Genomic DNA, 16298 nt, shown 5'->3' with positions numbered 1-16298 from the left:
TTGGATTTATAAAAAAGAAAGCTTTTCCACATGTAAAAAGGTGTAGCAGCCACATGTGGTAGAATAAATCTTTGGGGTGAAATTTACAGCTCCAGACATCCCCTTTGTGGTGCAATTAACATTGCCAGACTTGACATTTGTACAACCACTTTTCCACGTGCAAGTAGTAATGCCCACAAGTGATGCATGCAGCCATGCTGCCCAAATGCCTGATGTGAGGGTTCTGTGTGTGCTGCAAGGCAGATTATGCTTTTTTATCTGCCACAGGTGTGCACATAAAGATGGAGAGGCAAAGGCCAATATGAAGCTGGCTGAAAATGTACTGCATAATATTTTCTCATCTATAAAGTGTTTACAGCCAGGCTTGGATGGAAACAAAATTTCAGAGTAAGATATTGCCTACTGACTCTGCTTTTTTGCATGATTAAGGCCTATAAATCTAATTTATGAAAGACCACATCAAAGCCTGTCGCTATGCACACAGACACACACACACACAGATCTTTGCTTGGTGTTCAGAACCAACCATTTCTACATTTTCTTTAGTGATTGCTTTGAGTTTCTCCTCCATGCGCTGCAAAGACTGCATCAGTTCATCATTTCTCTTGGTGAGGCACTTGTTCCTTTCAAGGAGAGGTTTGCATTGTTTTTCAGCTTCTCGGACACGTTTCAACTGTAATAATGAACAACAATTACAAGTTAAAAATGGATTTTCCTTCCCCCAATCTGGGCTTTTGTTTTCTCTTTCCTTCCCAAGCAACCACTATCCCAACAAAGCTCTGATGAAAAATATGAAATGGAACTGACTCTCATATAGTATGTTTCGTCCATACATCTCAAAACAGTGTACAATGGAGGCCAATATGTATATGTCTCTTTTACAGATCGGGAAGCTGAGGTACAGACACAAAGGGTGCGCCTACACTTGCATTCCTCTTTCGAAAGAGGTATGCAAATGAGGGAAATTGAAAATGCAAATTAAGTGCATATTTGTATATTTGGAACCTCATTTTCATATTCTTATTTTGAAAGATCTTCTTTTGAAAGAAGAGAACCAGTGTAGATGCTGCTCTTTCGAAAGTAAACCCCATCTTTGAAAGAATCCTTCTTCCCATTAAATAAAGGGAGGAAGGATTCTTTCGAATATGGGGTTTACTTTTGAAAGAGCAGCGTCTACACTGGTTTTCTTCTTTTGAAGAAGCTCTTTTGAAATAAGAATATGCAAATGAGGCATCAAATATGCAAATACACGCTTCATTTACATTTTTATTTCCCTCATTTGCATACCACTTTTGAAAGAGGAATGCAAGTGTAGATGCACCCAAAATGAATTGTCCAAGGTCAACCAGAAGACCAGAGGCAGAGCTAGGAACAGAACCTGCTACTGGGCCTTACTGACTTCTTTACCCAAAGACAGAGTTGGACAGGTTCTTTTATGGGCAAAGTCATGCTGATAGTAAAAATTGCTTCCATATCTTTGGCTCTTGAGGGACAACAGAACATATACCTTCTGTATAAAACAGTAGATTTATTTTAATCAGATCAATGCTAGCAGCAATAAATCATTTGTAGAAAGTGGCATGTTCTAATATTCCACTGTTGTTCTTCACATGATTGTTCATATGCATTCCAATTTAGTGTGTATGCACATGCATGCACAGCAGTTGGAAATTTTTTCCCCTTGCAGGTAGCCATGGGGTTGGCCTGGATGCCCCCTGGGATGGCACCTTTGGGGCACCTGATACAGGACCCTGCCAAGTCACCCCCTCCTCATTTCCTTTTTCTTGCCAGTGATGGTTAGCTGAAACTTCCCTGTGCTTATCCTAGCAAGTGCTCTAGCAGTTAGTTATTGTTATCTTGACTGTACATAATTCTTTTCTCAGTTGTAAATAGTAGGTAGTATACACCTTGTCCGTGTCCACACTAGCCCAAAACTTTGAAATGGCCATGCAAATGGCTATTTCAAAGATTACTAATGAAGCACTGAAATACATATTTGGTGCCTCATTAGCATGTGGGCAACCGCGGCACTTTGAAATTGCCGCAGCTTGCTGCCATGCAGCTCATCCAGATGGGGGTCCTTTTCGAAAGGACCCCAGGAACTTTGAAATCCCCTTATTCCTATCTGCTAGTAGACATAGACCATGTGACACATAACCTCAGCTGTGCAGAACCTTATGCTATCCACAGCCTCAAAACTAACTCTAACATTATAACGAAAGAGGCTGGCAAAGGAAGTGCTGTAGTCATCATGGAGTCTGCCAGGCAACTCACGAACACCACATTCTATAGGCCTCTTTCTTCTGATCCATCAAGGAATACCAAAAGAAACTACACCACCCATTCCAGAAACTACTTCCCTCAGCTTGGGACCAAATCTATGCAGACATGCCCACAGAGCTAAAACTAGGAGTATTCTGTCTGCTAAGCAAGATCCATAAACCTGGCAACCCCGGACATCCTATCCTCTCACTTCTACACTTCTACAGCAGGATTATTGTGGTCTCTTGACTCTCTTCTCAAACCCTATGCTACCAACACTCCTAGCTATGTTTGAGACAACACTGACTTCCTGAGGAAACTACAGAATGACTGTGATCTTTCTGAAAACACCATCCTTTCCACTATGGATGTAGCTGCTCTCTACACTAATATTGCACTTGAGGATGAATTGCAAGCTATCAGGAACACCATTCCTGATGATTCCATGGCACACTGGTGACCGAGCTATGTGAGTTTGTCCTCACATACAACTATTTCCAATTTGGGCGCAATTTATATCTTCAAGTCAGTGGCACTTGCTTTGGGTACACACATGGCCCCACAATATGCCAACATTTTTTATGGCTGATCTAGAATGTTTCTTCAGATCCTGCATTGTTATCTTATGGAACCAACATAAGGAGACCTCTGAAGAATTCAACAGGGATTTCATCAATTTTCACCACACTATCAATATCAGCCTGGACCATCCCATGCAAGAGATCCATTTCCTGGACACTACTGTACAAATCAACAAAGTCCACCTTAATACCCCTCTATACCAGAAACCCACTGATGGCTTGTCTTACCTACATGCCTCCAGCTTCCATCTAACCCACATGACATGATCCATTTCTACAGCCAAGCCTTAAGATACAACCTCTCCAATCCTACCAACAGAAACAAAAAAACCCTACAATATCTTAATGAAGAATTCTTAAAATGTAATTACTCACCCGGGGAAGTAAAGAAAAAGATTGACAGAGCCAGACAAATACCAAGAAGTCACCTACTTTCAGGATAGACCCAGCAAGGTAGATAACAGTACACCACTTGCCATCACCTATAGTCCCCATCTTAAATCCCTTCAATGCATCATTGACAAACTACATCCTATGTTGGAAAATGATCCTTCACTCTCAAAGGCCCTGGGTGACAAGCCAGGCCTCTCCTACAGACAGCTGCCCAATCTCAAGAAAATACTCATCAGCAGCCACAAACCATACCACAGAATCACTAATCTGGGAACGTATCAGAGGGGTAGCCGTGTTAGTCTGGATCTGTAGCAGCAACAAAGGGTCCTGTGGCACCTTATAGACTAACAGAAAAGTTTAGAGCATGAGCTTTTGTGAGTTAACTCACTTCTGCATCTGAAGAAGTGAGTTAACTCACAAAAGCTCATGCTCTAAACTTTTCTGTTAGTCTATAAGGTGCCACAGGACCCTTCGTTGCTGCTACTAATCTGGGAACGTATTCTCACAACAAACCCCGTCACCAACTCTGACCATAGATGTATACAAGTGACACCTTCACAGGACCTAACCACATCAGCCACACCATATGGCAGTATGTTAAATTAGAATGTAAGAGACAGCAAATTCTAGGCAGGAATGAATGTGGTGGGCTAATGGCTGAGGGCTCTTGATGTCAATGGAAAGATTGTCATTGACTTCAATGGGCTTTGGCTTAGGTCTTGAAGCAGCAGAGCCTACGTGACAACCACAATGACATTGCCAACCCCCACATGCCCCAGGGCCCCAGAGGCAGTTGCTGGTCATAGCATAAATTTTTTCTGCCTCTGACATCATTAGAGGTTCCTCTTCTTTCCTTTTCTTACAGCTCCACACCTTCCCAGTCTGACACAGATGAGAGCACACACCAGTTCGTTTCGTTCATCCACAAGCAGCGTGTTCCTGTCCTCCAGCTTCCGGATAGTGGCATTCAGCTCTGCCATCCTCTTCTGATTTCTGCGTAAATCCTGTAAATGGAAGGAAACACAGCTTAGTTTCTAGTTCCTCTAAAGCTGTCCGTTGGACAACAAAACAAGTTGACTAGAGGGCTCACAATAAAGATTAACGCATCATTTGGTAATTAAAAGAAACCCATTTGCAAAGTTAATATTGTTTTCAATGTCTGTCACGTGTTCTGGGGTATTGGGCCAAAGTTTAAACAACACTGATTTTATTCTACACTGTCCCATACACCTTATGTTGGTAGCAGTTTGCATTCACTTGGCACTGATGTTGATGACTGCAAGCTTAGTTTATTGGTTTATTGGTTACCCAAGAAGCATTAACTGCTCAAAGCAATGGGAATCATAAATATCTGCTAGGAAGAAACATGGATGTGTCCGAACAGCCTTGAGGGCATCTGCAAGATGTTCTTTGGCAGATATATCTGAGGAGGAAGATTTGTAGAAGGGATTTATGGACTGAGGAAAAGAACTGTGCAAAATTTTTCCACTGGAACTTTGCTGATGGAAAATTAGATTTTTGTTTTTTTCCCCAAAAGTGTCTACTTTCCCATGTTGTTTAGGGAGGGAAATTTTTTAGCTTCAGGAAATCTGTAGAGAAAACTTGTAATTTTTCAAGCTGTTGGAATAAAAAAAAATCTGTTCACAATTTTTGCTTAAAAATTAAAATTCTGATCAAAATTTTAACAAAAATGAAAATGTTTCAGTTTTGTAGAAATTTTCTTCAGAAACAGCCCTCCTGCTTCTTCCTTTTCTGAGCAACTCTAGTTAAGAGGTATCAGAGAGATAGCCGAGTTAGTCTGTATGTTCAAAAACAACAAGAAGTCCCGTGGCACGTTATATACTAACAAATACTTTGGAGCATAACCAAAGACCCACTTCATCAGATGCATGAGTGGGGGGTTCCAGAGGAGGGTTTAAATACATGGGCTTATGAAAAGAAGGGAGTACCAGTTAAGAGCAGGGTCAGAATTGTCAAGGTCTGTTCAGTTATGGAGGATGTGGCCCATTATCTGCAGTTAATGTGAAGTTGTGAACATCAAGAGAGGAGAAATCATGTCAATACAGTCAGGGAAGTTGTAGCCCATTATCAGTAGCTAATATGGACGTGTGAACATCAAGAGCCGAGAAACTGCTTTTGTAATTGGCCAGCTGCTCCCAGTCTCTGTTCAGTCCTTGGCTGATGGTGTCAAATTTGCAAATGAATTGCAACTGTGCAGTTTCTCTTTGGAGTCTATTTTTGAAGGCTTGTTGTTGTAGGATGACTACTTTTATATCTGTTACTGAGAGTCTAGGTAGATTGAAGTGTTCTCCTACAGGTTTTTGTATATTACCATTCCTGATGTCTGATTTGTGTCCATTTATTCTTTTATGCAGACACTGTCCTGTATGGCCAATGTATATTGCAGTGGGGCATTGCTGGCACATGAAGGCATGTATTATATTAGCAGATACACAGGTGAAATAAGGTTATTTTCAAAGAGAAGCTCAGGCTGGAAAACAAGGAAACTCTGTAATTCTTAACTTCCTTTATCATCTTATACCCACTTTGCATAAAGCATAACTAAAGAAATAGATCCTGAATAGTTTAGTTCAGAAGACATTTCCTGCACCAAGAACTCTTTCCTGTAATTAGAATTGCCACTGGAGGACACTTCACAGAGCAAGCCTTAAGCATATTAGCGACATGAAAATGATGAAGGAAGAAGGCAAATAATTTTGCAACCCCAAAAAAGACTATTTTCTGTATTTTGGATTATGTTTGAACCTTCTTACTGGGCTACTGCAGTGCTCTGACCCATCTCCTGCTCTTCCTGGGATCTCTCGTTTGGGGCTGCTCATGTTACACTCTGCCTCCTTCACTAAGAAGAGCTGTTCATCCAGAGCCTCCTTCTGAAGCTGGAGCTTCTGTACATAGCCTGTCTGGGTTTCCAGTTCTTTCTCCAAGGAAAAGATGATTCTGTCTTTAGCCTTGATTTCATCCATCTGAATTGAGAAATAAAAGCACAGTGTTACTGTCCAAGCCCAACAGAATGTCAGCACTGCAGGACTAAGGAGAGATCAGCTGACTGTTATTCACCGCTGGATCTGCTGTTAAATACTACACCAAACTCATGGATTACAAATTTGCTCAACATCATAAAAATCAAATAGTTATTGCATCAGATGCGTCAGTCTATGATGAGCACAGGCCATAAATACAATGATTCAGAAATATATCTATACACAAAATATGGTGCCCAGGTCTTTGCCGCTTGCTGATATACATGAGAGATGCACCTTCTCTGAAAATCAGACCGAGTTTAGTTTATCACTGTCAAAATCCATCATGCTCCGTCTATGAAGGAATGAAGTGCCAGTCAGAGTGACCACAGCTGATGATGTTGCACCAGGACCAATTCAAAGTAAGGGTAGAACAGCCAAAATCAATATGCTCAGGCTTGATACCAGCTATGAAACTCTGTTGGTTTATACCTGCTGCATATATGGTCTGTATACCCATTTTGCACATTGCCAATAGGGAGCAGAGGATGAGGCCACTTTACTGCAAGGTTACTACGCAGAGAACAGATCCTCAGCTGGTGTAAAGTGACACAGCTTCACTGATTTAACTTAAAGCCCAAGTACCGGAGGCGAGGCATTGTGTGAAAGTTTGAATGTCCAATTAGGAACAAAAGGAAGAGCCTACCCTTCAGGATTGTAGAAAAACGCTTGAAAATATGACACAAGAATACCATAAATGTTCACAAAAAAAAAAAAGAGGCAAAAGGCAAACCCGAAAGACCCCAGCATTCATTATTTTGAAACTCATGGTTATGAAACTAGTCTGATAATTTCAAGGGTCTGATTTCTCATTTTGTTTGAACCCTGGAAAATGGCAATACTGTGATCTACACCAATCTAGCCAACTGATTTTAAAATAACAAGATAATGACTTTTAGTGTTCAGATCACTGTTTTCTTTGCATTTATGGGCCCAATTGTCATTTCAACTTTCCAGATCAAATTCGTAGCTGTTGCAAGTGGGCATAACTCCTTGGAAACCGGTGGAGTTGTAGCCACTTACACCAGCACTGAATGTGACCTTTCTCATCGTTTCTATGACTGTTGATGACACCATTAAGACTAAAGCAGAGAACATATCTCCCCTCCACTGTTTAACATCTTTCGGTACTATCATTTGTGTTAGAAAAGCAGGTAGATAGCAACTGCAGACAGAGACATAACCACAGCATGCAGGAACAAATAATATAATATCTAAACTTTCTCTTATACTGACATTAATGGATCTGCTACATGCTTGGGTCATTGCAGGTATATTATTAGCTTAACTAGAATTCCAGTTTCCTTTTAGATTACATTTAATTTGTAATAATAATAAATATATGGCCGATAATAAATTTGCTATACTGTATATAGGTAAGGGTTTGGGATGTAAGCTCCTTGGTGCAAAAGTTAGGACTCTCTCTCAAATAATGAAGTACCTGTCAGTGGGGCTATGTCTACACTTGCCCCAAAATTCAAAGGGTGCATGGCAATCAGGCTGATGGGAGATTACTAATAAAGTGCTGCAATGAACATGCAGCACTTCATTAGGCTAATTCTCCCCCTTGGCAACTTCAAAGCATCAGACTTGAAAGTGCTGGCATGCCATGTAGCTGCGGGCACTTTGAAGTGCCTGCATTACTTCAAAGTGCCTTTACTCCCCAAAATTTCAAAGTGCCTGTGGAGACTTTCCCACAGCAAGCTGCTGGCTCCTGAAGATAAATTTGATTTTATTTTGCATGTGAATTAATAATTATAGATGCCCCCAACAACAAAATCTGGATCTAGATTTCCAACACCCCCCAAGTCCTGGGATGTTGTAATCCAGTGGTTTTGTTCAGTCCACTATGAGGTACCGGGCCTTAGGCCTGAGGACCGCTGTGTCTGGCCTTAGCCTTGTTGCCTGAGGCAATGGCGGTAGAAGAAGGAAAGCACACAAAGCTTTTTCCCTTTGTGAATACCTGGTCAAGGACAGCTTTTTCCCTTTGTGAATACCTGGTCAACAGTCAGTTACAGAACTCTGTGCAGGCAGACCGTTCTTCCAAACTCCAAAATGCCATGTAGAAGTGCATCCCTGGGGGAGCTTCCAGAAGGAAGTCCTTCTTCCAGAGGCCCATTCTTTCAGAAAATTTTTGGGATGAAGGGGCCTCTGGAAGAAGGACTTCCTTCCGGAAGACCCGCCCCCCCCAGGGGCCATGCTTCTACACGGCATTTTGGAGTCCTGAAGAATGGTCTTCTGGACTCCAAATCATGTGACTGTATGCTCATGAGGCACGGGGAATTTGCATCCATGCCTCATTAGCATATTTTGGGCTGTGTATTACCATGCCACTTTTGAAGAAAGTGGTCTGTGTAGAAACGGCCTTAGAGAGCTAGGTTTGGAATTCAGGCATGTACAATGCTGTGGCTTTTGTTTGGTTCACTTCTAGCTACAACACCCGGCACCTGCAGGTTATTTAATTTTGTGTCAGATTGCAAGGAAGACAAAATCAGCACAGAGAACCACATCACTACAGTGTTGTCTGCGATGGAGCTACTTCTGCTGCACTGTGAGCTGGGAGGAGAACTCAACTTTCCCCTGAGTAGGTTGTGTAAAAAAGAAATACACAGGGACAAGCATAGAGCAAACAGGGTAACAGGAAGACCTACGCCCAGTTCGGGGTGCAGAAATGATACATACACCAGGCTGATAAAGCTATAAATCTGCATGTTTTGTGCCTTATGCTGCACACAGAAATTTTCCGTTCACAACAAGTGGTAGGGACCTGCATTTTTGAGGAAGGAGGATCTGGGTGCTCTCATGGCTGCTGTGGTGCACTTTGGATGGGCAGGTGTAGCACTGCAACCACTGAAGAATTCTGTAGTTGGCAAGATTTTTATAAAAAATACTCAGTGATTCCAGTCAGAGCCTCCTGCTTGCAAAGCACAGGCCCCTTCTATTAGAGTTAAAAGACCATTCCTGCTAGTAGTATAGAGCCACAGCAAGGAGAAGCTCAGAATCCATCCACCTCCAGCTGTGGCGGTGGTGGTGTGTGTGTGTGTGTGTATGAAGAAGGGCTGCAGTGGTTGTGTGTGTGTGTGTGTGTGTGTGTACAAACTAACAATTCATTACAGAATATACCATTAGCATGTTTCATCCTGGGTGCCAGTAGTCCTGTGAGCAGCTCACATCAGCTGTTCCTGACAACTTCATCTCACCTAATTCCAAGAGAGCTGTGGTAATTGGGAGAATTTTTATTTTAATCTGTTTGCAACTAATTTGCAGTGCCTAGGTTGACTGGTAGGAAACCGATCAAGACTAGAGGCAAATTGAAGGTTGTAAGAAGTCACCCCAGTTGTTTGGTGCATGGGGAGATTACTAACCAGTCTGCGAATATCCCTTTCACTCTCCCATTTGATCTTAGAGATGGCTTCCTGATGGGACTGATGCTCACTCCGAAGATCACCCGCCTTGATCTTATCAGCCTGGATCATGTTGTTAAGAGCCTCGTCCACCTGCTTTTTGGCAGATTTCAGTTCAGTAATTTCCTGCAGAAGTTTAAGGCGCTCAGAGTCAAACTGTTTCCTGGCCTCTTCGCGAGCCTCAATGGTCAGCGCTGTCCTTACTTTGTCACTGCTCCCATCCCGCAAAGCATAAAGTGCTGACTTGAGGCGCTGGATTTCACTGTCTCTAACTTTAACCGTCCGAGTAATTTCCTGCTCATGTTGTTTGATTAGGTTCTCCCTCACTGCCTGCAGCTCTTTCATTTTCTCCTCATGGAGTTTGGCTTTAAGTTCAGTGATTTGCACCGTCTGCTTGCGTTGCTCCAATTCTCTGATCCGCTTAGTTTCTTGAATCTTTTCTCTTTCGAGTTTGCTGACCTACAAAGTGAGAAAAGAAAATTAATGTTAAGAAAATTATAAAACGTGCCCAGCTGAAGTATCCATGTACTTCAGGAAGGGAAGCCCACCTGAGAGACACCCATATACTGCTGCACCTTCAGCATGACAAATTGTAAAGCTCTTACTCAGCTTTTATCCCATCTTTACTCTGGAAAAAATCTCATTGGTTTCGTTCGGAGTTTTTCCACAGTGAAGGACTTCAGCATTTGTCCCCACATATTCTTTCTCAACACAAGTGCTTCTCTGCTGATTATTAGAACAAATGACTGAAGCCTCTTGCCCATGCAATGACCCACCCTGCAATAACAGAGCAAACCAACAATCTCCATTAACCTTATCCAACAAACCTGTGTGCATAATTTAGAGCTTGTTAGCAACTCTAGGACTCAAACTCATGTGAACACGCGATGAAGAAAGAGATTGAACGTGTCTGGCTTATTATCTACAGTGAGAAGAGAAAAGAAAATGATAAAATGATAAAAACTTCTCTGGCCAGTTCCTTTAAAAATACCATAAAAAATCCGACTGATTAACCCTTTTAAAGAGGAAAGGTAAAATAAACAAATAATATAATAAAATACTGCATCACTGGAAGCCCTCCAGGACATGCTGAAGGTGCCTGCTTACAGTTATAATTGATTTGAAGGATGGGATTTGCTAAAGCCAGAGAATGCCATATATAGGATGCACTGAGGTGGTTTCTCTTCTGTTCTGTCCCCAAGTAGTCTCAGATACAGTCTCAATGAAAATATATCTCCAGGGGGAAAAAGAGTCCTAAAAGTGTAGTTTTACTGCAGTTTCAGTTCTTCAAAGTCACCTTGACAAATATTAATCAGATCCTCAAAAAGAGCAATGTGTTTCTTAGGGCTTGTAAAAAGCATCCAACAAGTAACTTACAGAATGATAGAAATGTAGGGCTGGAAGGGAACTCAAAGTGTCCTTAAACCCACCCTTCTGCACTGAGGCAGGACTAACTAAACCTAGACCATCCCTGACAGATGAGCAACCTGTTCTTTGCACTTTGTGACAGATTCCCCCACTTTCCATGGATACTTATTCCAGAGTGTAACTACCCTTATAGTGAGAAAGTGAAAGTGACTTAAAATTTCTTATAGGTACTGCTCTATTTCAGCCCCATCCTTGCCAGCTCCTTAAATAGCTCCCTGCTGGCTTTTGCTGCAGCTCAGCCAGCTCTTGCCAGTGCTGCACACCAGGGCTCACCTGCTTACTTTCCGCTCTGCTTAATACAGTATGTAACCTAAATCTGTCTTGCTGCAGATTAAGCCCATTACTATTTGTTCTACTTTCATGGGTATGGAGATCAAATGATCACAGTCATGTGAAGGCTGTTACCATGTCCACCCTCAGTCTTCTTTTCTCCAGGCTAAACATGGCTTCCAGCCCCTTTTATCATTTTTGTTGCTCTCTTCTGGAGTCTCTGTGTTTTTCGTAAAGCATCCTCAGAACTGAACGCAGTACACCCACTGAGGCCTCACCAGTGCTGAGCAGAGCGGGATAATGACTGCCTGTCCCTTACATACAATTCTCCCATTAATATGCTCCAGGAGGGTATTAACTTTTGTCACAGCTGTATCACATTATTGGCACATACTCAGTTTTGTTCTGAGGGTCCCAAGCTCTTCAACATCACCTGTCAAAGCTATCAAACTTAGGTGTTTAAAATCAGACACTCAGCTCTGTATGTCGGCATATTAAAGTGAGCGCTCTGTTTTGCAAGGCAGCTGAATGCTCACAGATCTCCCTGACAGCCGACTGCATACCACCATGGAGGTACTGTACTATTAGCCGATGGTTGCAGTGGAAATCAAGACAGAGAGGGTCAGTGAGGAAATGAAGTGAAAAGTATGAGAGAAGTTAGCTACTCCTTCAAATTCCTGGCAGCCAGCCAATGATTCCTATGAAGAGAAGCTAATCTCTTGGCATCAGTCCCATGTCTTGAAAAACCCTTGTGCCTGTCCAGGTTCTGAGGTCAGCCTGGAATGTAGGGTGAATTCAAAGGACTGTGTCCGTTTCCTTGCTGCTTGCAAATTCTGTCCTTTATTAAAATGGGTTGCAGTTTAATGGCTATAAATCTCTGGACTGGTGGGTAAGGAGAGAAACACCCCCAGAGATGATCAGTACTTCAGATAACCCATAACTGTCTGTTCACTCTTTCCTTTTCTTTCTGCTACAAGTAAAGAAACTGATTTCCGCTCCACTGGCTGATGGGCCCTGAGATTACCATTAGCTTTGATAGATGGATAAGAAAGCCTTTCATGATCAAAAGCATGATGGAAACTAAAGCACTTTCTCTTGTTCGGTTTCGGAAAATACAAGGCACCCAGCAGTTCCTTTGCCTGAGGCCATGCTTATTTGTGAAGGAGTCAAAGAATTTCTGTCACAGGCTTCAGTTACAATCAGCTGGCGGAGGGGCAGATGGGCGGCTCTGGCTATAACCTCAGGAGTGGGTGATAAGAAATCAACAGCAACTATATTGTGGGACTTGTGTGTTGTTTGCTCATTGTAAAGAACACCTGGTTAAAACTAAAGCCAGCCACTCTTTCACTATCATCCAAGGAACACTCAGGTCTCTTGGTACCAGGCTTCATAGGACAAAAGTAACCCTCTGAATTGCACCTGGAAATGCACTGGAGATGCCAGCCTAGAGGTGTAATTTCATGTGCTCCTGACTAGAACCACCTGTAAGAAAGCAGGAAGCAAGGCAGTGGAAAACACATTTCGTAACAAAGCAACCTAAAAGCATGATGATGTTTGGTAACCTGAAACCTTCTACTTCTGTAGGCACAGCCAAAAGGAGGTGGGAAGATGAGCTGTACCCTCTCTGCAGAACAATATGCAGTGGCAGCTAGAAGTTTATGCTGTGGGTGAGATCCTTCACCCTCACTCCAGTCCCTTTCAGATGTGTACAACAGTGGGCGTGGCATGACGAGTCCGAAAAATCTCATACAGTAAACTCCTGATATGCACTATTTTAACTTGCGTTTGACTTGCTTTAATGCCAGTTCAGTGCAATTCAAAATTGTGGGGTTCTCAGGGGCTAGGCAGCAGAGCTGGTCTGCCAGCTCCCCACTCGATCTCTGGGCTTCCCCAGCTGAGGGAGGCGGGGGGACAAACAACTGTGCCGCTAGGGCTTCTCCCTGGCTTCCACCAGGATCTCATGTTGCTGTGCTTACAAGACCATGTGCATCACCTTAGAGGCACAGCAGAGACACACACACACTGGCTACGTCTACACAACAGCAATCTGTTGACAGATGTTTTCCAACAAATCTTCTGTTGACAGATTGCAGCCACACACGAAAGTGGATCGCTCTGGTGATCCTCTCTGTTGACAAAGAGAAGCTGGCCTGCCCGGCTGCTCTCTCAACAGAACCGCCAACTGGAAGCGTTGACAGATTCTGCTGGGAGAGGCAGAAGGCTGTTGACAAGAATGCTAAGTTCTGTAGACAGTATTTTTAGTACAACAAGAAGTCTTGTGGCACCTTATAGACTAACAGATATTTTGGAGCATAAGCTTTCGTGGGCAAAGACCCGCTTCATCAGATGCATGAGTGGGGGGGGGGGTTGTTTCAGAGGGGTATTTAAAGAGTGGGGTCCCAGTAAAAGGGAGGGCCAGAGCTGACAAGATCTATTCAGCAAGGTGGAAATGGGCCAGTATCAACAGTACTTGTCAAAAGAGGGAGTCCAGGGAGTCTCAGTTGCAGATTTAAGGGTGACAGTCCTGAAACAAAAAAATTTCAAAAATGAAGTGGAGGGAGAAGCCTCTGAGCTGCAATTTATTTGCAAATTTGACTCCATTAACCATGGACTAAACAGAAACTGGGAGTGGCTTGCAGCTTACAACAGCAGCTTTTCTGCTCTGGGTGTTAATGTCTCCCCATTAGACTGACAAAGGCTCACATCCCCCTGTCTGATCTGACTTGTTTTTTCCTCTTTTAATAAGTACTGTACTCTTTGGGTATTTTTAGTGTGGGTACTCTGGGTTTTGTCAACAAAACTGCCTAGTGAAGACTTAGCCACTATGTATTTATGAGTACTTCACTCACTGAAGTGCAGCCTTCCCTGGAGAGGCTGAAAGCAATCCTTGGAGAATGCACAGCGACACTACCCTGTAATTAGACATTACAAATGAAGTCACAGAACTAACACTGAATATAAGGGTGGCAGGATAAATCTAATTGGAATACAGCCAGGATCTTGAGCTCAACAAATTTCTTTGTCAAAGTCCTGAGATTCCTTTAACTTACCCCTGCATAAATCGAGAGTAAGTCCACTGAAATCAGTGGAGTTACTTCAGGAGATAAAGGTGATATAAAAAATGAAGAATCAGGCCCTGTCTTCTGGGGAAAAAAGTGTGCCTTCCTTTGATTTTCTGCTATACAGTTTTTCCAGACCTTTTTTCTTCATTGTAGATACTGTCATTTAATATCGATTCCTCACTCACCTTTGACTTCTCTTGATGCAGCTCGATTTGAATGTCTGTTAGCTTGGTCCTGAGCTCTTCATTGGCTGCCTGCAGGGCAACAATCAGGGCCTCGGGCTTTTCGCCCTTGCTACGTCCCTTTTTTGACATTGTTTCTTCTTAGTGAGAGTCTATGCGTTTAACTCCTTTCAAATGGGGACTGCCATCTTTGTTGGTTCTGTTAAGTGCAAGTTGTTTCAGCACCTACGGCCTGACATTCCTTAAGGTCCTGTCTTCATTCACTTTGGAAGCCCTGGGAGAAATAAGACACACTGTTATTTGTCATTGGGTCAGCGGCATGGCAATGGTTCATGTGCTTACGAAACATAAAGACAATAGTTCATTTTTTTCCAAACATGTGACCTCTGTCCAGACCCTTGCAAAGGGGATTTTTGGCACAATCAAATTGCTGTGTGTGAGCTCAGCATGCCTAATGGCTTGCAGAGCTACATACTCCTCCCTCTTCCTTCTTTTCAACTCTGCAAAGAGTTGGTAGCCGGTTTGTTTCATAAGGATTTTCTTGGCTCAGCAAAGCGAGAGATTTTTTTAAAAAGAAATGTTCATTATGGCGGCGGGCTCTGATTCACAGCCTTGGAGAAAGAGGTTTTCTTTGAAAGCACAGCATTGGTGGCAGAAGAACAAGGTTCCTCTGCATTGCCTTATCAGTCTGTGGGTATGTCTACACTAGCCCAGAAGATCAACTTGCTCAGGGTCAATCTTCTGGGGTTTGATTTCATGTGTCTGGTAGGGACATGTGAAATCGACCTTTCAGGGGTCACAGTCAACTCCTGTATGCCTCATAAGGTGAGAGGAGTAAGGGAGGTCAATGAGAGAAACTCTCCCATCAACCTTCTTCAGTAAGGATGGCCTAGTAAGGATGCAGTTGCCATAGCTAGAACTGTGTATCTGCAGTTGACTTAATTTGCCTAGTGTAGATATAGCCTGTGTCTCAACTCAGACCTGGGATGGCCACCTTCATAGGCAGGGTCAGATCCATACACATTAAGTCCCTGGCGTCTCCAATTCCTACACAACAAAAACCAATATACACTTTAATATGGTCCAGGATTAGCATACCGTATTGGCTGCATACTGGCCGTGTTTCTCATCTTCCCCATTACATCTTTTCTCCTGGTGACCTGTGCAAGGACCAGACCACAACTTCCTCCATATGTACTGGAGAACAGGAAGTCCCACTACCCATTTTCTAGATGAATAAGAAACCGAGAATATAGATTCCCACAAAGATGATTGATTACTTTTGGAGGAAGTAACCCAATCTCCATAAATAATTTTGTCATGCAATGAACAAACTAGTATTCTTCCATGTTACCTTGAATTATGTTTTATTTACACCATGTATTGTGAAATGAATCCTGAAAATGTCACCCTCGAATTCTGTTTAGCTCAGCCTCCCCAGTTATGCTGCAGAAACAATTTTGAAATCAATAGAATTACTCTAGATTAACATAATTGTAACAGAGATCAGAATGAAGCCAGTATTTCCTCCTCAATCCACATTCAGAACAGAAGGTATAATCTTGCTCTCAATTTCACCAGTGCATTGTCTCCAGTGGTGCTCCAGTGATGTGATGGAGATCAGCAGGGAGCCCAAAGATTACGGTAAATAGAAACTCATGATGGTTTTAGGAGT

The 16298-nt window shown here is 42.7% G+C and overlaps 1 protein-coding gene across 2 annotated transcripts in view; it reads right to left on the bottom strand.

Annotated features, from left to right (window-relative positions):
* JAKMIP2 (janus kinase and microtubule interacting protein 2) overlaps positions 1–14755 on the bottom strand; it is a 37073-nt gene extending 22318 nt beyond the window's left edge. For both annotated transcript variants that reach the window (XM_075009404.1, XM_075009405.1), the window contains exons 1-5: positions 14627–14755; positions 9643–10140; positions 6011–6220; positions 4142–4240; positions 527–673 (exon numbers count right to left, since the gene is read on the bottom strand). In XM_075009404.1, coding sequence (XP_074865505.1) covers positions 527–673; positions 4142–4240; positions 6011–6220; positions 9643–10140; positions 14627–14755 — 1083 coding nt within the window. The remainder of the gene's footprint in view (positions 1–526; positions 674–4141; positions 4241–6010; positions 6221–9642; positions 10141–14626) is intronic.
* Between the last annotated feature and the right edge of the window lie 1543 nt (positions 14756–16298).

This window comes from Carettochelys insculpta, chromosome 15 (assembly GCF_033958435.1).
Source record: "Carettochelys insculpta isolate YL-2023 chromosome 15, ASM3395843v1, whole genome shotgun sequence".
Taxonomy (NCBI): Eukaryota; Metazoa; Chordata; order Testudines; family Carettochelyidae; genus Carettochelys; species Carettochelys insculpta.
This window is presented reverse-complemented; position numbering and strand designations above follow the sequence as displayed.